General features: G+C 41.9%; 1 protein-coding gene and 1 non-coding gene across 10 annotated transcripts in view; both read right to left on the bottom strand.

Annotated features, from left to right (window-relative positions):
- Positions 1-23,953, bottom strand: part of SYBU (syntabulin) — a 112,769-nt gene that overhangs the window by 64,709 nt on the left and 24,107 nt on the right. For 4 of the 9 annotated variants that reach the window (XM_060287555.1, XM_030863116.2, XM_030863114.2 and 1 more), the window contains 2 exons: positions 7,729-7,809; positions 5,787-5,988 (listed from right to left, as the gene is read on the bottom strand). In XM_060287555.1, the coding sequence (XP_060143538.1) occupies positions 5,787-5,988; positions 7,729-7,752 (226 nt within the window). In that variant the 5' untranslated portion in view covers positions 7,753-7,809. Of the gene's footprint in view, positions 1-5,786; positions 5,989-7,728; positions 7,810-11,515; positions 11,656-23,953 lie in introns of those variants that run through there. The other 5 variants (XM_060287556.2, XM_030863117.2, XM_030863113.2 and 2 more) reach the window with 3 other exon arrangements.
- Positions 20,551-20,657, bottom strand: LOC115856710 (U6 spliceosomal RNA). Its single transcript, XR_004040957.1, has one exon. It is a non-coding gene; the product is annotated as a U6 spliceosomal RNA (small nuclear RNA).

Genomic DNA, 23,953 nt, shown 5'->3' on the forward strand with positions numbered 1-23,953 from the left:
GTATACCTACTGGGTGTTCAGGGTACATTCATGTTGTACCCAGTACACCTGCTTTCAGTGTACCCCAGATAATCCTAATACCAAAGTAAGTAAATGAAAAAGAATTAAAAGTATGGCTAGGGCTTTCCTGGTGGCGCAGTGGTTGAGAGTCCGCCTGCTGATGCAGGGGACACAGGTTCGTGCCCCGGTCCGGGAAGATCCCACATGCCACGGAGCGGCTGGGCCCGTGAGCCATGGCCGCTGAGCCTGTGTGTCCGGAGCCTGTGCTCCGCAACGGGAGGGGCCACAACAGTAAGAGGCCCGTGTACTGCAAAAAAAAAAAAAAAAAAGTATGGCTAGAGATAGTAAATCCAGGGAGAGGATTCCATAGGAAAATAAAGGAAGGAAATGCTTTCTCCTCCCTTTTGCTTTTCTACCACTTGAACACAAGCTAAACCCATTATGTAGACATAAATAATATTATTGCTAAGACTAATGACATAGGAATTGTAAATATAGAGTGAGAAGCTATAATTCCCAGGGAATGTGGAAGCATTTTCCTTGCCTCATGCTATGAGGTTAAACAGCTTGGCTGGCCACCACTTCTGCCATCTTTGATCCTTGTTCATCTTGGGATGCCACTGGGGCATACACCGCCCATCCCTCACACAAAAATCTCCAAACACATACAGAACACAAAGCGTGAGGCTCAGACTTCAGTAGGCATAAGAGTCATCCAGAAAGCCTACAAGATACGGATTCCTGGGCCCTCCCATCCTGAGACAGTAGGCTTGGGTGGTGCCAAGTCATCTGCATTTTAAACAAGTTTTCCTGGGGATTCAAAAGCAGACAAACAAAATTTCTCGGAAATTGCGAAACAATGTCATAAACATGAGTATTGTACAACATAAAAGATTTTCACGTTAAGTACCATGATTTGCTCTCAGGCATGGTCCAATTCCAACATGATTATCTTTTACTGTTCCCATTGCTAAGTAATTTTTTAATTAAATGTCAAAAATTTTGCTCTTGTCCCCCTGATTGCAGTTACCACATCCTCAAAGAAACATTGTCTGTGTGCCCTTCATCTGTAACCTATTTCATTGGGTACTTATCTCTGACACTGAGGCAGCTAAGCACTTGAAATATATATTATGCAACAGTGCCTAGGTCCCACGCTCATTAAATTCATACTAAATTCTTAGGGTTTTTGTTTTTTTTCTTCCCAGCATGTTGGCAGTCATTCACTTATAGTGTAATTCAGTACTGCAGCTCACTCCCATCAGTTCATCTCAATTCTGATCATTATGTTCAAAGGCTTACTCTATCCAGATGCCAAGTTTCCTCAACTGGACAAAAGCATAGCAGAAATATTTCTGTTTGGCAAGGCCAGGCAACTTTTTGGAGGCATTATCATGCCGCGGCAGGGCACCAGTCAGGTTATAATTTGCCGTAATTGTTCTTCCCACAAACAGCAACAATGATTACCTCTAGGTCACTGGCACTCAAAGAAGGATTCCTCCTCGGCCACTGTAACCACCAAAGTACTTTCTGCAAACACCCTACTCAGGATTAGACTGCGAAGAATCTTGGATTCTGTCTTTCAGTTGATTGATCTGGTACATGTTTCTTTTTTTTTTTTTTTTTTTTTGGTGGTACGCGGGCCTCTCACTGCTGTGGCCTCTCCCGCTGCGGAGCACAGGCTCCGGACGCGCAGGCTCAGCGGCCATGGCTCACGGGCCCAGCCGCTCCGCGGCATGTGGGATCTTCCCGGACCGGGGCACAAACCCATGTCCCCTGCATCAGCAGGCGGACTCTCAACCACTGCACCACCAGGGAAGCCCTGGTACATGTTTCTTAATGGGTTAAGTCATAAACTTGACTGTGTATGTGCGTGCACATTAGAAACATGGATATAACTCAGGGAAATCACTGGTCTCCCATAAAACCATCAGCGCACTATATGCATCATTTCCCCCACCTGCCATGTTTACAAGGCACCCCAAGGAGAACTAGCCTAAAACCCAGCAATCCATCTGCCTTCTAGTTCTAAGGGGTAATTATTGCCTCATCTGAGCAAAGAGAAATGTATGTCATGCTGCTAACCACGTCAGGTGACTGCTGTATGTGACAGACTTGCCCAGGTCATTAGCTTTTCTAATAGAGGCTGGAGTTGTGGCACAATGACAAACATGCATAACAATGCACTACCAACAAAAAACAGGGAGAAAAATGCACAGAGGCCTAGATTCAATGGGCCACACCCAGAACACAAATCACAAATAGGGGTTTTATCACTTCTCTGGGCACTTAAAACAGGAAACATGGGGAGGGGGAGTGAGAGGGAAGGAAGATAGGGTGATTTGATGCCAAAATATTGGTTAAAAAAAAAACTGACTAAAAATAAAAGAGAGGACATGAAAGCAGGGTTGTTGTTTTTTTTTCCTATTAACTTACTAGTAACTGTACTTCCTTATGTATTCTTTTTTTTTTTTCCTAAGAAAGCATTAGTTAACATTCATTAAGAACGTACAATGTTTTCCTTGCCATGCACACAAAATAGGGCCTGGTCTCCAATACAATATAAGCTTAGCTGTGCCCACCTGAGGTCATAGTGACTAAGACCCAGCACAAGTTGTAAGGAATAGACTCTTTTAACAGGAGAATGACGTCCAAGTGCAAAATGACACGTGCTGATGAAATGCACAAAACATATGCATCTCTTCGAGAAATTCTGCTAATAAGAAGCTATTAAAAGAAAAGCTCTGGGGACACGCCCTCAATGAATTGCAAAAGTCACATACAGCTTCTTCCCTCTGAAATGAGATAGAGACAACATACAAATTAGCACATAGAATATCAAATCATTAAATGTTCCTCTCAAGGCTCCTGTGGGAAGGAAAGGGAGAAGAAGGCAGTGGAGGGAGGGAGGAAAAAGCAGGTAAAAACAGACAGGTCACTCTGAAAATAGCGCCCGGGCTTTTAATTTCACAGACCAGTAAAAATTAAAGGAAAAGCATGAGGGTGAGGGTGGAGGACATTTCAACATAGAGTTGTCATTTATTTTACTGAAGTACAACTCCAACCACTGTTTGGATTTTTTTGTTATAATACAAACGATAGGAAAGCCAGTCTCTCAAAATAAAGGATAGCCCTTTATAATAAGTAAAGTTAACTTTATGTAAACTCAATGCATTATCCTTCTTTTAAAAACTGAATATCTTAGGACATTTGATGCTCTTCACAATTAATACAGCCTTTGATACAGATTTAGGGAAAGACTCCAGTTTGCAGTTTTAAAACTGTAATTTTCAAATTAAATTGCATTGTGTTTGAGTAACATCTTCGTCTCTAATTTCACTATCAGATTGTAAGAACCCCTCTAACTCTTCATGCCCTCTTTCACATGAATGAATGTGATGATTTATAAAGAAAACAAACTAATGCACAACAATCACAGTAAGGTTATGAAGTTACAGCAGCAACAGACATCTCTAAATGATCTGAGTTTCATTCTAGCAGAGGATGGTAGTTCTAAGATTTGCATGTACCCTGGTCTCTGATCCAACTGCCATGATAACCAACATGTATTGCAGCTTCAGTGTTGAAGTGGCTGGACTAAAACCAGCTATTCCCCCCTGCTGGCTGGACGTGTTTTACAGTCTCTACCTCATTGCCTGCAGCTTCAGTACTCCCCATAGTACTAAACCCATTTATTTCCCATCCATCAGCTGACCTCCTAAAGCATCATTAACATGCCCCCCAAAGACCTTGCTCCTGTCAATTTTAGTCAGCACAGCACTCAAAAGCCATCATGGGGCTTTACCAGGGCTCTTAGGAAAGGAAAGCAAAGAACGACAAGGCATCAACCCAAACCTTGGGGAATAGCCAAGCAGGAAGATGAGACCCAGGAACAGAGGGAGTCCTACCTGGAGGCAGGATTCAAGGCTCAAGATCGAAAGGTAGGTTTATAGACACCCATCATTAGGTGCTTCTGCCACTCAATTCTCAACTAGTTAATGGCAGAAGGATCAATATCTACTTTCAATTTTCATGGACAGCATTATGGCCTTGGTGGGAGACAGGTCTCCTGGGAAGGAGGGTTGATCCAGGAAATGGGTCTTGGAAAGAATGATTCATGGCCAAAACTAACAATTTTATTTGTTTGCCAAATATATTTTCTAAGATCTATTTGGGGATTTTTCTTTTGTTTTGACCAACTTTTTCTTTTTTGCTGGTAACACTGCTCACCGTGAAGTCAGTCAGAGAGAGAATGATTATGTGGAGAGAATTTCAGGAATAAATGTGGAATTGAGTTATGTAAACAAAGCCATGTCAGTGTGAAATGATATTCCCCTGGGTTCATCCACATTCAACCAGAGTGATTCCTGAACTCCAAAAGGGAGTGAAAGTAAACAGCATTACATTCTGCAAATACGACTCTGGGTTTTTGGAATCTGCTCCAGCAGTTTTCCTTTCTCTTTCTTCCTGGGAGAGTGTCAAGCAAACCATCAGTGGGTTTCCATTTTACACTGGATTCAGCAACACGTTTTAAAATAAAATACTTCGATAGAATTTTTTCAAAACCAAGTAGAGAATCTGAAGTCTTGTAGAGAAAAAAATATAAAAATAAGCGGCACAGTATTTCTAATATACAACTTATGCATCGGGTGGAATTATTTTGTGAAAGTATATAATAAATCTAAAGCTACACTTTTAAAATCCCTGAAAATGTAACCACCAATACTAAATACAATGGAATATTGTATCCTGCTAAATTAGGGCATTAATCATAGCACCTTGATTCATATGTCCCTTTTCATGCATGTGTTAACCTTCAAATTACATTTTTCCTAAATAAATTCTAAAAATTATCCTCTGTGAAACATTCTTCATGAATCATAAGACAATCACTCCTTTAAATTTTACCCAAATTCCTAATACTTTTCAAAGAATACAAGTCCTTCTAAGTCATGTGCTTCAATTTGTATAATAGGCTCTATTATACAAACAGGTAACGGTGGCACCTTCAGGAAGAGATTTATGCCTTTACCAAATATACTCACAACTCTAAGGAAACATCCTCAAACATGTATCGAAACTGACATATGTTCTTTGTATTAAGGAACATCATTTATTAAGCACATCTACAGGCCAGGACCTGCACTAGGAATATACTTAGGTACGTGGTCTCTCTCAACCTCTCGGCTACTCTACAAGGTAGGTATTATCATCCCATTTTATGGATGTAACAACTGAGGCTTAAGGAGATTAAGCGACTTGCGCAGGGTCACACAGCTTGTAAGGGTAGAAAGGCCAGGGATTCCGGCCCAGGCCTGTAAGGTTACAAAGCCTGTGCTCTTTCCCTCTAAAATACAAGGTCAGGCTGGTCCTGGGAAATAAACCACCTTGATCCTGACCTCATTCATTAGGAGTTGCTTTATCTTTGAGGATTCCATTAACAGAAGTACACAGGCTTACAAAGATTGCTAGTATAAAATGTAAGCTACTTTTTCCAGATTTAATGGAGGAATATATTTTACAAACAGTCATAGAAGCAAGGAGTTAGATTTCACAAAGTAAATTATCAACTAGAATAACATACAAAAACAGGTATGAAATTTCATTAGGCTGAACCATTTGAAAATGCTGTGTTCGTAGGTCAAAACAGCCAAAAAGATGCAAGCTCGTATCATTCATCCTAATAACTAACGTCCAGTCCTAGACTCTAAGGGGCCCTCTCCAGATGCATTTAAAATGCCAGGCAATGTACACACTTCCTGCCTTCATTCCCGCGGGTGCTGTACCTGAGCAGAAGCTGTTGCTAATGGTCCTTGCTGAGCGCCCAGAGCTGCTGGGGTTGAACTCTCTGCTCTCTTCCTCCGAGAAGGGAGACTCAGACGCTGGGGACACTTGGTGCTGTTGCCGAGGCAGATGGGGCCGAAGAATCAAACGGGGAATCCGGCTCCGGGAAATCTCCTTCTCATGATGCTGCACTCTCTGCTCCTTCTCCAAATTGGACATCAGAAATAAAACAAAAGAACATTTGTTGCCCCCTCTGAACTCCAGTCTGCTTCTGAGCTCAGTTTCTAAGAAGCCACATTTCTGAATATTGAATCTTCACAGAGTAGTCCTTGTTTCAGTAGCTAAAATGAACTCCAGAACTCTTCTACTCAGCTAAGCTTTCTAATTTACTGAAGAGCACACACTCCAGCACGGATGTACTTACACACACACACGCACACACGCACACTTCCAGCCGCTAGCAGAAAGGCTATTCCGTTCTCTCAGGCAGCTCCTAACTCACCTTCTCATTCTGGCTTTTCCTATCACATTTAAGCTTTCCACTCTCTCAAAGGCTCTTCATAACTCACAGCACACTCTGGTTATTACTTGATTTCCTCCAGACTTCCATTTTGCTTTCTCTGAATTAGCTGTGATACTTTCACTTCTGTTTTCCTGTCTCCTCACAAAGTAGACCCCTATACCTGAAACAAGTCTTTCCTGATAGATCATGCAGCCTGATCTTTCAAATCCCCTCTCTTCCGGCCAGGATTTTAATTATTCATTAATATCCTGGTACACAAGGCTTGTTGCCAACAGAAAAGCAAACAAAAATCCAATACCCAGTAAGATGGCTCCACCTTTTACATCACGTTTAGCTTTTGTTTTCCTTACAGGTCACCCATAGGAAGAGATTTTTCTCTCTCTCTCCTTCAAAACACAGAATTAAATGCAGAGGGCCGTGCCTTCCTTGGCTTTAAAAATGCCTAAAAAGCAGCATTTTAGCGATATTTTTCAATTTTTAAAGTGCTTTCCCAACCATTATCTTGTTTAATCTTTACAACCGAGGCCATAGGGAGGACGCTAATTTGTGTCCCTATTTACAGATGAGGAAACTGAGGCTAAAAGAGGCAAAGATGCTTAGCCAAACTGCTGCACATCATCTAGAAGCAGAACGGGCCTGCAGTCTGTCCAGTGCTTTTCGGGGTCACCACCACCCTTCCATATTAAAATGGACTCCTAGGAGGAGCTCTTCGCAAAAAAACCCACTGCTCACTCCAACCTCTGCAATTGAAAAAGGGCTTTGGATTAGGTAACGAACACTATTTGGAAATATGACCTCCTGCTCATTTCCACGCGGCTTACCAGGAAGGGTCGCTGCCAAAGTAAACACCTCTGGGAGGCCCTCACAGTGCATAATTGAAGGGAAAGCCCCAGCCGTGGGTTAAGTCCCGCGGTCGCTCAGGCATCCACCCTATCCAGGGGAGAAAGCCGCACCCAGCCTCGGGGTTTGTTCTGCACATCAGTCACCCAGCAGGTATCACCCGTCAGCCACTCCGCTCGGCACAAGGCAGACCCTGAACCAATGCTGGAGTCCTTATTTCTCAGTCCCCAATACATCAAGTCCTTTTTTATCCACATCACACACAGAGGACATCGACTGAGAGCTAGATCCCAAATCTCCAATTTCAGGGGATGGGATTAACCATTCAGAGTCAGTCTTTTTAATCCTCGGGCCAACCCTCCAAACACAGTATCACCTGCCCATCTCCCAGGTCTCATCACCTGAGCAACTGTCCCCTGCCTTCTCATCGTGCCCACCACCTCCTTGTCCCCGTTTACCACAACTCTAAACGTCACCCCTCCAGCTCTCACCTGACTCCCTTCCCCGCAGTGCACACCACTCCTCTCCCCCCGGCGCTCGCGGACACTGCCATCCGCGCCCGCAAGACGTGCCCTCCTTACCTTGGTCTCCCGAAGGGGTCCCATCGCGCTGCCGCCCGCCGGCTCCTCCCGCCGCCGCTGCCGCCGTCCAGGAAGAGGCACCTGCGGGCACCGGGGCGAGGAGACTGTGCTGAGCCGGCGCGCTCTGCGGCCGCCGGCTGCTGCGGGGCCGACGCGCCGCCACCGCTGCGGCAGCTCGCGCAGGGCCCCGAGGGCACGCCCGGCCGCCCCGCCCCGGACGGACACGTGGTGCCACCGCGGCTCCCGCTCCCCTCCCCCGACCTCCCTCACCTGCCTGCCCCTTGGGAGGCGCCTCGGCGCGCCCCGCCCGCCCGCCCGACTTCGCCGCGGGCCCTGCCCACCAATTCCGCGCGCCCCTCCTTGTCTGCCGAGCCCGACCCGGAGAGGGCTTGCGGAGGCTCGGAGCATCTCCAGCAGGGTGACGCCCAACACCCCCTTTTTGGCACCTGGTATCGGGTTCGAAGGGGGTGCACGTCGCAGAGAAGAACCCAGAAAAGCTGTGACATCACTGAGAGCCAAACTGTAGAAAGGGAAAGATTTTGCCTCGCGGCTGCTCCCTGCCCTCTCGGTTTTAAGTCAACTTACAGCTCCCCACACAATTACCTCGCAGGAGAGAGACGGGGCGGTCCCCCTCCACCCGGACCCCAGCCAAGCGAAAGCTGCACGACTGACACAGCATCTGGGTTCCGGAATCTCAAAGGCTGCGATTCTCCTTGGGGGATTTGCATCCGAAGGGCCTGGCGATGGCAGCGCAGCACCGCAGGGACAGAACGAAGAGGCCAGTTCCCGCGGGCTTGGGAAGCCAGGTTGCCGAGGGCGAGAAAGCCTTTTTCTCCAGCTCTGGCCCACAGACGCCCGGGAATGAGTACCAGGCACGCTGCTTTGGGGACACCGCACTTGAACTCAGAAAACCAGTTCAAGGCAGCACTCCACTACCTTCTAGCGAAGTGCCTATGTGCCTAAAGTTCTTGACCTCTCTGAACTTCAAGTTTATCCTCGTTAAATGAGGGATAATAATAATAATACCTACGTCAAGGATGGCTAGGAGGATTAGATGAGGAAAACAAAAAAACAGCTATACCCAGCGGATTCAAGAGAACTTTCCAAAGGGCAGTCAAATCACATCCAGCTCTTCCGGTCAATATTTGCTGAATCCTCTTACGTGACAGACAGAAAAAGCATTTGAGGCAGACAGATTTGTTCAAAATAGCTCAAAAACCTGTTCAGCTGAGGAAGTGGAATAGGGATCATCCTTCGTCTGGGTCATGGGCCTTGATTTATCACACTTATTACTGTAGTTTCATCTGATGATGCAACTCTACATGTATAATAATTTAGACGCCCTTTATTTCAGAATTGGAGAATATTCTAAGTAGCAGTGTGGATGGGGAACAGCCCGATCGTTACACCCAGTGTTCTACACGGAAGGACTGTGATCCTTGAAAATGGTATCTGAACCTCCACCATCTCATTTGTCTGCCCTCCGAAAAGCATTTTTCTGAGTCCTCAACTTTCAAATCTAGGAATGTACAGTGTGAGTCTAGAGAGAGCCTGAAATCAGAGGATTAGTGAAAGCAGTTTGCCTCCTCTATACCCATAAAGAAGTTTTATTCCATACATGTTCATGTCTTTTCAATCTACTTAGATTTGTTAAGTGAAGTTGATAACCTTACGATTCTTTATTTTGTGGGAAGAGCTTATTAATTCACACTTGTATACCTACAGCTGTCTCAGATACGGACTTCAGGAAAGTGATGTTCCAGGATGATTCCTACAGTCTATTATTTCCAAAATTATGAGCCTGAGGACATATACTGTGAGATAGGCTCGAACTGTTAACGTCAAACTGTTAAGGTACTTCTGAGGTCCCTCCTGAGAATTAAATCTGGGGGCCTAACAGCAGAAAACACCCTCCACGGAGGTGTCCAAGTCAGAACCTCAGAGTCATTCTTGACTTCTTCGCCCTCATGTGGCCCCGCATAGCAGAAAGCGTGAATGATCTCCACCCTACCCTAGAAATAGTGTCTTGAATCGGATTACTTCTGGCCTCTGTTTGAGTGCATTTTCTTTACTTAGAGCCTAAACCGCAAATATCCTGGATTATTGCAAGAGCGGTCTAACTAAGGTTGTCTTGCTTCCAATCTTGCCTCTTATTCCTGTCTCGCCAGTTTTGCTATTTTTCCACAAGGCCAAATCGAGCCGTGCTTCTTCATTAAAACTCATTAATGATTTCTCGGTTGTCCTCCAAGTAATATTCAAACTCCTTAACGTGGCACAAATGCCTTTCATGATCTGGCTTTGTGTATCTCTCCCATCTCATTTCTTGACACTGCTCTTCTCTGGATCCTCCCTCCCTCACCACCCCTACCCACCCCCAATCCATCGCCCCTGCCACTCCCCCTCCACATACAAATGGATACCCCTTGAACTGTAGCAATTGAAGTTCTCAGGAGGTACCGTGCTCTCTTTTTCCTCTAGACGGTGGCACACTCTGGTCCCTTTGTCTAGAGCGTTTCTTGCACCTCACCCACCCATCCCCCTCAACTCCTAAAGATACATTAAGTTTCATTTTAGAAACAGCTTCTTCCAGGAAACGTCCCCTGATCCCCCAAGAAGATCAGTCCTTACATACTTCCAGGACACCTGTATTTAATTCACCCCAGGAGAGCTGTTACGATCTTCTATCAGAATCCCCTGCTTATTTGTCTGTCTCCACCAGGGATGTAGGCAGTGCCTAGTACAGGTCCTGACACAGTAGACGCTCAATATATAACAGTCAAATGAATGAATGCATGAATAAGTGAATTTTCTAACCCCCTATGGGGCCCATCAGTACAGGATAAAGAACATAGACACAACTTCTGTTTAGAAAATGACTCAGATAAAGCTGCCTCCAATATTTCTTTGTATTTGATGATGGGGTGTGTGCCTTAAAAAAATCCAACATGTGTTAAGTGAAAGCCTTTACTGCAGAAGTGCAGGCAGTGAGAGGCAATGCTGTAGCCCTGTTGTCACCATAGCAACCTGCTGAGGGAAAGGCTGATGATTTAGTGTTCAAACGCCTTTTAGCTCTGTACTTTTGGAACCCAAGCCTGTTTTTTATGCTGTTCTAAAAGGCAAGTTTTACAAATGCTAATATCTATCTTGCCTTTAATTTCATTCAAGTGTTTCTTACGTCATTGTGTCTTATAACGTTTGCATTATACCATCAAAGAGATATAATCTAATACAGTATATTATAGTCATCTTTTATCTGCTTTAAAATATTCTCTGGTTTTGTAATTTTGTGGTTTTTCCTCTAGAAATGAATGTAATGCTGATTTTTTTAGAAAATAAATAATTCAGAAGGCTGGAACCCTTCAAGATTATAAATAATATCCCTGCCCAGACCTGGGAAGAACAGGGGAGATAGGGTATTGTAGGCTGGGAGAAAAGGGATGTATTTATGTAATTATGGCCCCAAATTTGGGATAAATTATTTGATTCTTTGCCTATGTGAAATTTGTAATTAAGCGATTCATACCTTTTGTTTGCACACAACTTTATATTTTCAGAGCCCTTTCACATGTATAATCTTATTTGAGCCTCACAAAAATCCGGTGAGGCACATGTTGTCAATCCCTGAAACCAGATAAGTCATAAAGGACAGGTTTTTCTTGATAGGAACCCCCCAGACTGCAAACTTCACAGAAAAGACAATACAAAGGCACTGCCGAAGAGAAAAGGTCTGCACCATTTAACCAAGATACCTCCCCGTCTCCCGTGTCCACGCCTCTTCTCAGCTCACCTGCGTCTGCTGGGGTCTCTCGCAGACTCAGTCAGGGCTGACAAAGCCCCGGCTCCTAATCCTATCAGCCGTGCGAGCCAGTGCTACCGTCTGTCTCAGTCACCCGATGGTGGGTTATCCTCACGGCAACGAGGAGCAGCTGACGTGCCTTATAACACGTCATGAAGAAAAGAAACTGCATTCTGGGGCATCCTGGGATTTTTTTTTGTGGTGGGGTGGAGACCCGTATTTTTCTTGCCAGGGAGAGAGCTGCCCGTTCTCCCGTAAGAGCATGTGTGAGTGATCCACTCTCCTCTCATTGTATGTGTTGTTGTTGTTACTATATGGTTAAGGGATTTTGATGTTGTAAAACTGTAATGGGTAGAATTCTGCAGGATCACTCCCTGAGAAGGGGGTCCAGAGAGTACCTGAGGCAGACAGGAGAGTGGGTAACTGAGGCAAGGCTGGCTCAAACCTTTGTTGGGTTCAGAGTGTGTCAACTATCTCTGCTCTGCCAATGAGCTTTCAGTCAGAGATCTCTCTCAGATGAAGAACAGGAATGAAGGGAGAGTCCAGGTGAGGAGGTAGAGGTTGGGGGTTGGGGTCTCTGAAGGATGGTAAGGATATAGTCTTCTGCTTGCCTAATGGAGAGCGGACACGAGGTAATCCTCCCCAAAGCCGTCTGCTGTTTGTGGCCTTTTGTCCATTTGTGAGAACAGGGGAAGAGATTAGCCAAAGACACAGGTATGGTGACTGTATTGAGCAAACTGGGGAAACATGGATGGACAAGTCGGTGTTTACTTCTTGGGACAGTAGATTGGAATGATTAAAATCAAGATGCTCTGGAAAGTATGAGTGTAAAGGTTCCATCCAGGTAGGAGGAACCAAGCCTTGACATTTATCTAATGAGATGATTCAAATGATGGGACAAGACAGGGAGCTGTGTGGATCTACAGACTTACAGAAAAGGCAAAGGAAGTTAGTTATCTGTAAGGTCAACATAGGGAGGCCTAAATCCAGAGGCTGAATTCTGGACCTGAGAGAAAAGCACCTTCCTTTCCCAGGAGACCAAGGGACCAGACGGTATGAGAAGGACAGGTCCTCTGAAAGCTACCTGAGCCCAGCGGGGTAGCTAGCCTCCTAGAGGGATAAGGAGTGAAAGCCGAGATTCTCCTCAGACTTGGCAGGGGTAGAACAGGTATCTCAGGTTAGAGGCTCTGAGGGATTCATTCAGCATCCCACAGTCTAGGCTCAGAAAAAAATTTATAATCTGGGTTCTCAGGAAGCAGATCTGTGGCTAGATTTGAGTTACATAAGGATAAAAGAATCTGTTCTCCATTATATGATTTATTTCCATGAATTTGCACTTCTTTTCCCTTCAATTTTCTAGTAAAAATGTTTTCAAATTTTTAACAATAATTCTGCCTTTATTTTTGCTAAAAGATTGGGGTGGAAAGGAGGATTTTGAGATTGTCTACTGGAAGGACAAGAGCAGTATTGCAAAATGGGGCAGAGCGCCCCTAGGGGCCAACTGCTATGATGGCAGCTACAGAAGCCCAGGGGAAACCTGGAAGCACCAGGCAGCTGCACTGCTGGTGGCGGGTGGAGGTATTACCTCTGCAGTTGTGGAGCTCAGGAGACTTGTTTCTGCTTTATTTACACCTCCTAGGCCATTCCTATGAACCATTTTCCTTTATTACCAGAAATCCTGTGACCTACTGATTAAACTCAGCCCTTGCTATGTAGTTGTAGCTCCTCTCAAATCCACAGCAGAAAAATCTGTAGGAAGATAAATCCAGAATTTGGGAATCTGGCTTATGTTGTTTCATCTGCCCATGTGTCCCTTCTAGTTATTTCTAGAATGCTGTTTCATCAAAGAGAAAAAATGCTTTAAAAAAAGGTAACTTTAATATTTTCTTTTTAAAGGTACTAAAACCACATCGTCAAAATTTTGGCAATTAAAAGAAAAATATTACTCATCATCTCATTGCCCTAACATCAATTATCCATATTCCTTCTGTTAGCATTTTCGTGTACTTACTTTCAGGCTTATCTACTGTGCATCAAAATAGCACTATTAAAATGAGAATACGATTCGAAGTAACATATGGCATTTTAGGCCTTTGATGCCATCTCATCTGGCTGTTTCTGGATGGCTAGCACACATACCCACTGTTCTCCCATGAAGTTAGTCACCTTCTGTTTGTCTTCTGATTGCGCACCAATCTGAGATACGAGGCTCTCAGCTCGTTGACCAACAGCTCGGGCTGCTGCTGGAAGCTCAGAGCACAAGGATGGCTTCCCAGGTCTCTGGTGTGAACTGCACTGGCCAAAAGTTTCAGGAAGAGCTGCCGGTGGGGGAGAATTAGCAAATTCCAGACTGGAGAAATGACCTCAATTCAGAAGTTGGTACGAAAACAACTGTGTCCCTTTCTATTCAAAATCCCAGCGTCTGGCTTGCCATAATGTGATGTTAATTCGAGGGAGAGCAGGAAAGTGAGATGAAGTTCCCAAAGTTTGCCAAGAGATCTGTGGTGGAAAAATGTAGTTTAATAAAGGACATGGATTCTCAGGTCCTGAAGGCCCAGATTTGACTCCTTTGCCTCTTTCTGACTGCGTGACCTTAGAAAAGTTGTTTAGCCCCTCTAGGACTCAGCAGGTGATAAGTACATGTTAGTTAAAAAAAAGAAGGAAGGGAGGAGGGAAGGAAAGAAGAAAGGTCAGGTCTCACCAGTTAATGTCTCTGGGCAAATTAACTTCTCTGATCCTCATTTTCTCACATATAAAATGGGCCTAATAACAGTAATCAGTTCATACTACTGTTGTTAAGATCAGACAAGAATACATGCAAAGTCTATCATTTATGTCTGGCACATGGTTGGAGCTTAACAGATATCCTCTCTCCCTCAGGACCAAACCATTCCAACCATTACTGTCGCTACCTGCTTGCTTGTTTTCCATTCTCCTCATCCTAAAGATTTTTATTTGAACTGTCATTAAAGGGAAACAATAAATTTTCCCCAGATGACTTATGATATAATGTGAGAAATGATTTCTCATTAGAAAAGAAGTTGACAGAACTTTTCTTCCCAAAGGTAGATGGAAAAGGTTACAGTAGATGGCATGAAAAATGGCCAGATACCTATCATTCATTCATTCATACATTCGTTCATCCATCGATATTGTTTTGTTCCTATTCTGAGTCAGACACTGGCTTAGACACTGGTTCGAGAGCCTTCAAAGATGAACAGTGTTTCCTGTCCTCAAGTATTTCACAGTCTAATTAATAGAGATATGGGTATGGCCATCAGCTGTCACACTATTCATTGTGTTAACGTCATGACTTGCCAGCATCAGAATCAGACTGGAGTTTGAGATTTCCAGGGGTGAGTTTTGAGATAAATTTTGAGGGATGAAAAGATACTATTATAATTTTGGCTCCTTCAGAATCCCTTTCTCTTGATCTCTCCTCTCTTCTTCTTTCCGCTCCCTTCCCCTCCCTCACCTTGTCCTCCTTCCCCCTCCACCTTATTTCCACTTTGAGAGACTTCTGCTGCCCTAATTGTTAATTAGCTCTATTATTAAAAAATTCAAGAACACCATGTTATACTGCCACCTGTTGGCTCATTAGTAAATTTCTCTTCTGACAGGTAGTTTCTTTGGTTTGCAACAAAGTTTTCAGAACAGACCTTAGTAGTGCCTTTATTGAAACGTTCAGCACTTTCAGAAAACTTTCATAGTTTAAGGTTACACAGAACTGAACACCAATGAATAGCATCAATATTCAGTGGGTAGAGGATAATGTGCATGTGCTTTGCGGTCTGAAAAGACAATAGTCCAAAGCTCCTTTCTTCTTTTGACCTGCCAAGCCACTGTAGACAAGCAAGGTAAGTCATATGCAGTCATATGATAAAGTCATATTCAGATAGTCCCTACCTTATATATTCCAAGGTGTATTTTTGAAATTAATAGACTTTATTATTTTTTTTTTGGGAGCAGTTTTAGGTTTACAGAAAAACTAAGCAGAAGGTACAGAGTTCCCATATACCCCTTCACTAAGGTCTACTTTTTTTACTTTTTATCTTTGGGCACCATCCATTCCCTGTCTACCTGATTAATTAAGTATGATTATATATGATTATACTCTACTTCTAAAGAAGGTTCGAGTAAGTGCCTGTCAAACGGATCTATACGCCTTAGTCTTCCCCTGCCCTACCCATACCCCTGACCCATCTCATCTGGTTTACCTCCGAGGTCTTCTAGATCTCCATGGTTGACTAAACACCAAGACTTATGGATCCTTCTTGGATAGCCTTAAAAGCACGACCTCTCCTCTGGCCTGAAACTGAGCATGGGGAAACCACACAACCCTGAAAATGAATGACATGGCTAGCACTGGCCTTCTAACAGCAGTGGGGTCTCAGGGCTGCCTGCAATCATTTTATGCTCCCTAGTTAACATAAATTCTCTCCTATTCTTTATAGGGTCTATTTGACACCTTCTTTATATTTCAAACCTACCAGCCTACCACCTCATCTCAGGCTGTGCAGATGCCCTTCTCTCCTGACTGACTGACAAAATAGAAGCTATTAAGAGAATTCTCTCAGTCTCCTGCCTCCAAACCTATAAATTCACCTACCTCCATCCCATCCTTTCCATGTCCGGTCCTGTAGAATGGAAGTTGTCCCTCTTCTGTACAAGGGTAGTTCCTTTATCTGGGCTTTGGATCCCACTCTTTTCCACCTCTTAAGCAAAGTTATCCCATCAGTTAGTCCTTCCAACTCCCCAGGTTTCTATTTCCTTAACTGAAAAATGGAATAATCACAGTACCTACCTAAGAGCATCAAAGGAGTTACTAAGCATGAAGAACTTGGAAGAGTGCCTAGTATATACTGAGCATTCAGTGAGTGTTAGCTGTTATTATTAGCTATTATACTTTTTTCGGATAACTTTAACCTACTTTTCCATCAGACACTTCACATCAGCATTTAAACATGCTGAAACCTTTCCCAAGGAAATAAGTTACTCTCTGAACTCTTGTACCTTTCTAGTACTACCCAGTTGCTCCTCCCAATCCCTCACAGAACTTCTAAAGAAGAGTCTGTATTCCTGGGTCTCACATTCCCTGACCCTTCACCCAACCCACTCCACTCATGCACCTGTACCCACCATTCTACCAAACAGCTCTTACCCAAAGTAAAAATTACTTCCATGTGGTTAAATCTAATGGCTAGTTTTTATCTTAACCTTGATCTCTCATCAGTCTTTGGCATAGATAAACACTCCCACATTTCTGAAACCAAATTTCCTTCTGTAACACAGCCCTCCTGTGTTTTCCCACTGACCCAGTATCCTTTTAGGCCATTTCTTAAATGTTGGTGTTCCTCAGCCTAGCCCTGACCTTCTTATGTTTTCATCCTACCTTCCCTCCCTGGGTAATATCTTTCTTTTCAATTGTTTCAATTACTGTTTATACGCAGATCTTCCATAAATTCTATAAATCTTTATTCCATAACTATCCCGTAATCCAACTGGATATCTCAGGGTCCAAAACTCACTATATTCCAATTGAATTCATCATACTTCCTCTAAAAGCTGATCTTTTTTCCTGTGTTCCTTAAGTTAATAAATGCCATCCTCGTGCAGACTCAGGAAGCTGGGTGACACTGTCAACTCTTCTCTCTCTGTCACCTTTACAGCAAAATGGAACCTAACTCATACCTGTTCTACCTCTTAATTATCTTTAAAATGTGCTCATTTTTCTACCATTTCTTGCTGCCTGGATTTCTAACCCTGCGCACAGACTTGTCCCTTCGGTACATTTTTAAACCCTAGCCAGAATGATGTCTTTAAAGTGCAAATCTGATCATCCCCTACCCTGGCCCCAGCTGAAACCCTTCTATGCTCACTACCGCCCTCAAGATAAAGTTCATACGCTAACTTATGGCTTACAAGATCTCGCATGATCTAATCGTTGCATTCTAACTTTGACTTTCACCAATGGTTTTCCTTCTGTTTACAACACTTCCCAATCTCAAACCTCTACCTCCCACCACCACCATCCTGTTCCTATTGCCCTCCAGATGTATTCACTGGAAAATCTGATTTGTTAGAGGCATGCAATTTACTCCAGCCTTGAGTGTGAAATAGAAGAGAATGATTTCTGGTCTTGAAATGCTTTCTGCTGGAACTATATGGGTGTATAGTATTATGGCAAGATAAAGCCATATGAAAGGTATGGTAAACGTAGAAGCTGTGTTAGCTTTGGGGTTTGTTATATGAATTGAAGAGCAATTCAAAAGAATTTTTTAGTGATCAAGTGAAATAATGAGTTCCAAACTGGTATAATTTGAAAAGCTTCTGCCATAGAAAATACATTTCATCTTATTTATTATAAAATATTAGGCTTAGCGTCATTATTTTAATGAACTCACTTCTCTTAGGTGAGAATTCAAAGAATTCTCTTTGCAAATGTACTCCCATGATTCTTTCTTATAGTTTTTCCTCTTGTTTTCCCCTACCACTTATTTGACTTTTATTATTAAAACAGAAAACAATTCTAGATTAGGATTTATTTTTTTAAAAAGACAGTGGTGTTTGTATTTTTAAATATTCATATGGTTGCATTGCTATATTTTTATTGTTATAATAAACTCAGTAAAATGCAACCTTTTCAAATAAATATAAGATTTTAGCAGATCTATTTTGAAACTCGGCAAGATTTTTAATATAATCGTTACTTGGGAAGAGAATATTAGAAAACTCCACATTACAAAAGCTTTTAAAATACACTTGAGAGCAGCCGATTTCCTAATGCTCCAGTTACTAAATATAGAAGTGTGAATTTGTTAAGACCAGTGTGCTTACGTCTCCCATGGTAAACAACTGGGTTTTTTTTTGTATATAAATTACTATTTTTTTCCTGACTGTGCTGATGTCAGTATTTCTCTCCACAGAGTTCTAAATTCAGAAGTATTTCCATAGAAAAGGACTATATTGAAATATTGCAAATGGAGAATAAACATAGACCTAAGAACCTTCTAGCTTTCATTTTTGGCCTTTAATTATGCAATAATGGATATCTGAAAAATATTGTTTTAAAATAAGAAAATTATTCATCACTAGATACAATGGAACCAAAGCAAATAATAATTAGGCAGTTTCTGTAATTTCACCTAAGAATTGCCTTACAGAGTTATACTTTTATGGCTGTAAATCCCATCCTGTGAATTCCACACGTTTTATAAATAAGTGATTTTATTTATTCAACAAATATTCACTGAGCCTTTCTTGGCTATGTACCAAGAACTCAACTAAGAAATTTAAATAGTTTGCCTTGGTAGCAGTAATAGGTGTGATGTTTAATTTCATTTTGTGCCCTTGCACGGGGTCCTAAGTAGGGTTTAGACTGTTATATGGCCATGGAGAATAAAGGTAGAATGAAGAACTCCACCCAAATATTTAAGCCATGCTGCATCCTTTTGGGCAACCTTTAAATAACAAAATAAAATATGATCATTTTAACACTTACAGGATAATGACATGATCTGTTTAACATTAATACTTCAATTTCTATCTTTAAGCTATATTTTAAGAAAGCAAGAATGAAAATACAGAAAAATAACCATGACAAAAGAATGCTACTTATTAATATATGACATATGCTGTATTTTTTTCTTTATAATTAAGAAATACGGTCAAGTGAAAATCAAGCAAGTCTTTTTTTCCCCCTTGGTTGAATCCCTTGAATCCCTTTTCTACAGAGTGCTGCTATTTCTATAAACAGTACAAACTAAATGGACACACAACAACGCTTAATGGTAGGAAATGTACTCACTTCATTTTATTTTGCTCTATTATTACACTTTACTGCAGACTAGTCACTTGTCCATACTTCACAAACATAGGCAGAGATAATGGTGATTTACAGAGGGGGTCTGAGCACAAAATGCTGTTTCTTTTTTATCAGAAGGAAGACGGTTCTCCTTCAAAACTGAGGTTTTCTGATGGTCTTTTGCCAAAGGCTAATTTGTTTGTTCTGGTGAGTTTTAATAAGAAAAGTTTGACAGCACGTCTGCAGTTATATACTCCTGGCATTGGGCCTTCCATAGAAATGTGCATTAGATACTCAAGCCCTGTCTCAAGCATTCTATTCCTGTAACCTTACTTCATCCGTTCCTTTCCACTGTAGCCACTGAAACTGGAAATGACTGCAGAATACAAATCATATGATAAATATTGGGGAATATGTCTTTGTAGTTTTTCAGCACCACTGCCAAACTTCTTGCCTAGGGAGCTGTGGGAGGCTTTTCAACCTGAAACCTGTGAGCAGTCCCATTCTCTGGCCAACTGGGAAGCAGCCACATGATTTTATGGCAGCAGCCCTTCGAAAGGATTAATAAACATTTCAAGTTCTTTGACTGCATATGCTTTTAAGGCATGCTCATGGTTGGGCCTATACTTATGTCCAATCTTTTTAAACACTGGGATGCATCTTCTTTATGAATATCCCCAAAATGTGACACACACAGTTTTAAATAACATTGTTATAAATGAGGTCTCTTTCCCTGAAATTTTTCATCACAACACTATCCCCCATTTTGTCTGATCCTACTGAAGGATACATCTTGGGGTTTCTTTCTGCATTCACCAGTAAGTCACTGAGTGGAAGACAATGCCGTTTGGAGAGTAGGTCTAACATCTCAATGATGAGTGGAGGTATAGGACAAGTTTTGCTAGTTAACATCTTCAGGTAGCACTGGATTCTCACTTGTAGGCCTGAACTTATGATTTTCTCAGTGACTATGCTTTTAAACAGAGGCTCTCACACAGGGAATCTATGAAGGAGGGCTGTGTCTGCCCTGTTTTTATGCTCTAACCAGTGCATTCCATCTGCTTTCTTCAGTGATGTTAAGCAGTCTTTCAGAAAATCTGCTAAAGTTTTTTTTTTTTTTAACATCTTTATTGGGGTATAATTGCTTTACAATGGTGTATTAGTTTCTGCTTTATAACAAAGTGAGTCAGCTATACATACGCATATATCCCCAGACCGCCTCAAAAATATGGAACGCTTCATGAATTTGCGTGTCATCCTTGCGCACAGGCCACGCTAATCTTCTCTGTATCGTTCCAATTTTAGTATATGTGCTGCCGAAGCGAGCACTCTGCTAAAGTTTTTAACTCACGAAGACAAATGGGAGCTGTTTGATATGTTATAAAGAGAGGTAAGCGGGACTTCCCTGGTGGCCCAGTGGTTAAGAATCCGCCTGCCAATGCAGGGGACACGAGTTCGAGCCCTGGTCTGGGAAGATCCCATATGCCACGGAGCAACTAAGCCCGTGCGCCACGACTGCTGAGCCTGCACTCTAGAGCCCACGAACCACAACTACTGAAGCCTGCACACCTAGAACCTGTGCTCCGCAACAAGAGAAGCCACCGCGTTGAGAAGCCCGCACACCACCACGAAGAGTAGCCCTGGCTCACAGCAACTGGAGAAAGCCCGCATGCAGCAATGAAGACCCAACACAGCCAAAAATAAACAAATAAATAATTTTTTTTAAAAAAAGAGAGAGGTAAGTGTGGCAAAAAGGGCAACAAAGCCAGTGTTTTACAGGCGTTAGAAGCTCCTAGCTCTCTAAATGGTGACTAAGATGAAGGTATTGAAACTCAGAAGGGCATTTTCTGCTTCAGCAGGTCAGGGACTTCTCCATTTGGAGAGTAGAGTTAATACCCATTAAACCATTATGCTTGTTATTTACATCTCCACTCCAAGCTCTGAGACTGTGTCAAGAATTATATTTTCTTCAAACCTTGTATTCACCTGCTTGGTCTCTTTTAAACTCAATAACTTAACATTTGGCAAAGGAGTCTTACCCACATAGAATGTATACATCATTTCATGGTCACCAAGCACTTGTGTTTTCAGACCTGTTAATAAGGATGGAAAAGTACTGGGTTTACCGAACAGTGAACATTAGATCATGCTTGACAACTTTCTCAATGATGTGGATGAGCCTTATGTGTACTTTCAGCAAAGTAGTCTTGCCCAAGTCTACTCCATGATGGACTTCCATTTGGGCAATGAGAGGAAATCAGCCAAGGGAATTTCCAGTTTGGCCGTTGTGTAGGCAATAACAAACAACTTGACAATGTGCTGCCTTTTGTTTGTCCCGACACCGATACGACTTCTAGTCATGATTGCCAGTTTGAGGTTCTCCAGTGTAACGGGGTAGAGACTTTAAAAACTGATAGCTCTTTGATGCATTTCACTGCCTATGTGTTTATTTACATTGTCCTTTTTCAGTGAGGAGCCCACGATGTCAACAAAGGCAGCACTGTGTTTCACAGGGGCCCATTTTGAATCTGTTCCTTTGTACACAGAGAACAGTAAGTTTTACCAACCACAGCCCCATCCCCAGATGCATAAGAGCTCTTCACCTCTGCCTGCCATTTCTCAACCTCCCCACACGAAGAGCCATTCTGCTCTTCCCTTCTACTCCTGTTTTTCACTTAGTAATTATCCTCTCTTCTAAATCTTATAGATCTTCTGTGCATGAGAAAGGGAACATATATATTTACTATTAATTCGCTTTAGAAACAGAGGTGGGTGTTTTAGTAAAGCTGTTTCTCAAAGTCAGTTTTTTAAAAATTACATTGATAAGAACTAAGTACATTTTTCACGTGAAAATATAAGTGCTACATGGAAAAGGACAAAAAAATAGTTCTGCTTCTATATCAGCCTGAAGGTTTATGAATCAAGCAGCCAATTAGTCAATTAGCCAAATAGTTCTCATGAAATGACTCTAAAATATACCGAATTCTGAACCGTCTTCTGGCAGTATCCATTTGGCTTCATTTATTTAATAAGAAATATAGAGAAAGACATTTTTCCACATTGATTTGAAATTTAAAATAAAACCAGAACCATATTTTTGGTTTCCAGATCCAAACGTAAAAGCCATTTTTCTTGTTAAGCTAGGAAGGAAGTTGGTCCACAGTTATCTGTAAATTCTTTCATATTTTTCCCCCATTTACAGTTATAATGAATGGGTTCCATCAGCATGATAGTGAGAAGTTACAAGTTATTTTAACAGCTACCTCATTATTTATATCTGTTGGGAAGATGAGTGTAGCACCAACTTTCTGGACTGTGTACTTGGCTCTGTTAGTATCGTGTCTTTTCTCAAAAAATCCAATTGGGGTTCCCAGCTGTTGTCTGATATTTTAATATTCACACTCACCATTTTTCAGTGTTAAGGTTTATTTTCTATGGCTCAAATGAGAATATATTTCCAAGTCTAGAGTGGCCAGTTTGTTTGTTTGTAAGAGTATTATCTGTTCAAACAGAAGAAAACCTTTAATTCAAGGTTAAAGAAAGCAATAAAGTGATTTAACATGAAAATATAGGAATTAATAACAGGAAAATATAGGAATATAGGTTATTAATTAATAACCTAAATAAATATAAATAAGACACATTAATTACCACTATTTTCTACTCACTTGACAAGGATTCATAAATATTTTTGACATTACCATTTGACTCTAATCTCCAAATTATTTCTCACTAAGCAAATGTTTATTGGGTATATATTCTGACTCAGATACTACTTTTACTTTTGACATATAAAAGGGAGGTCCTCATTCCATAGTGGGTGGAGGTTGGAAAGATATGAACTCCTTTGTTGAAATATACAAAAGGAAATTCTGGAAACATACAGAGAACATAGACCTGTCCACATACAAATTGAAAGTAGCTGACTCTGTAAATGCTATGAAATTCTCCATATCACATCCCAAGAACCATAAGAAAAACAGGAGAAAGTTGAAGCTAAAGTAAAAAAAAAAAAAAAGGAAACCTAAAATGGTACAACAGGGGTGAGGACATTGCATGAGGAAACTAAATCTACAAGGGTTCAAATCCAGAAAGGGAACAGCTGAGTAGGTTTTGGACAGAAGTGTGTACACCATCAAGTGTACAGACACAGTGATCTCAGACTTGTCCACTCAGCACATACTGGAATATGAGTATTGAGGTAGCACCTCCTGACTCCTGAGAAAGTCAAGACAAAGTCAGGTGTCTTTGAAGGGCAGAGAAGTTCCCTGGTTGGGGTAGAGAACAGTTAAACTACTGAGTGTGGAAAGGAAATGCTTAAGTGACAATTTGTACATTAAAAAATATTTACAAATACTTATTTGTAAATAAAAATTATTTACAAATATTTATTATTTGCAAATAAAAATATATTTAATATATGGAATGAAACCAGTGCCATTATTTAGCTCCTAAATCAGATGTCTGGTACCACCAATGTAAATGCAGTGAGAATGAGAGATCCATAATGCGGGTTTAGGCCGTGGTGCCCTTCTTTCATGCCCAGTGCATTGTAACAGAGTGTGTTTTACATGAGCCTGGATAATATAGAATAGTTTTAACTCAACAGAATGGAGAAATGGCTT

Source organism: Globicephala melas, chromosome 17 (assembly GCF_963455315.2).
Source record: "Globicephala melas chromosome 17, mGloMel1.2, whole genome shotgun sequence".
In the NCBI taxonomy this organism is placed as follows: Eukaryota; Metazoa; Chordata; class Mammalia; order Artiodactyla; family Delphinidae; genus Globicephala; species Globicephala melas.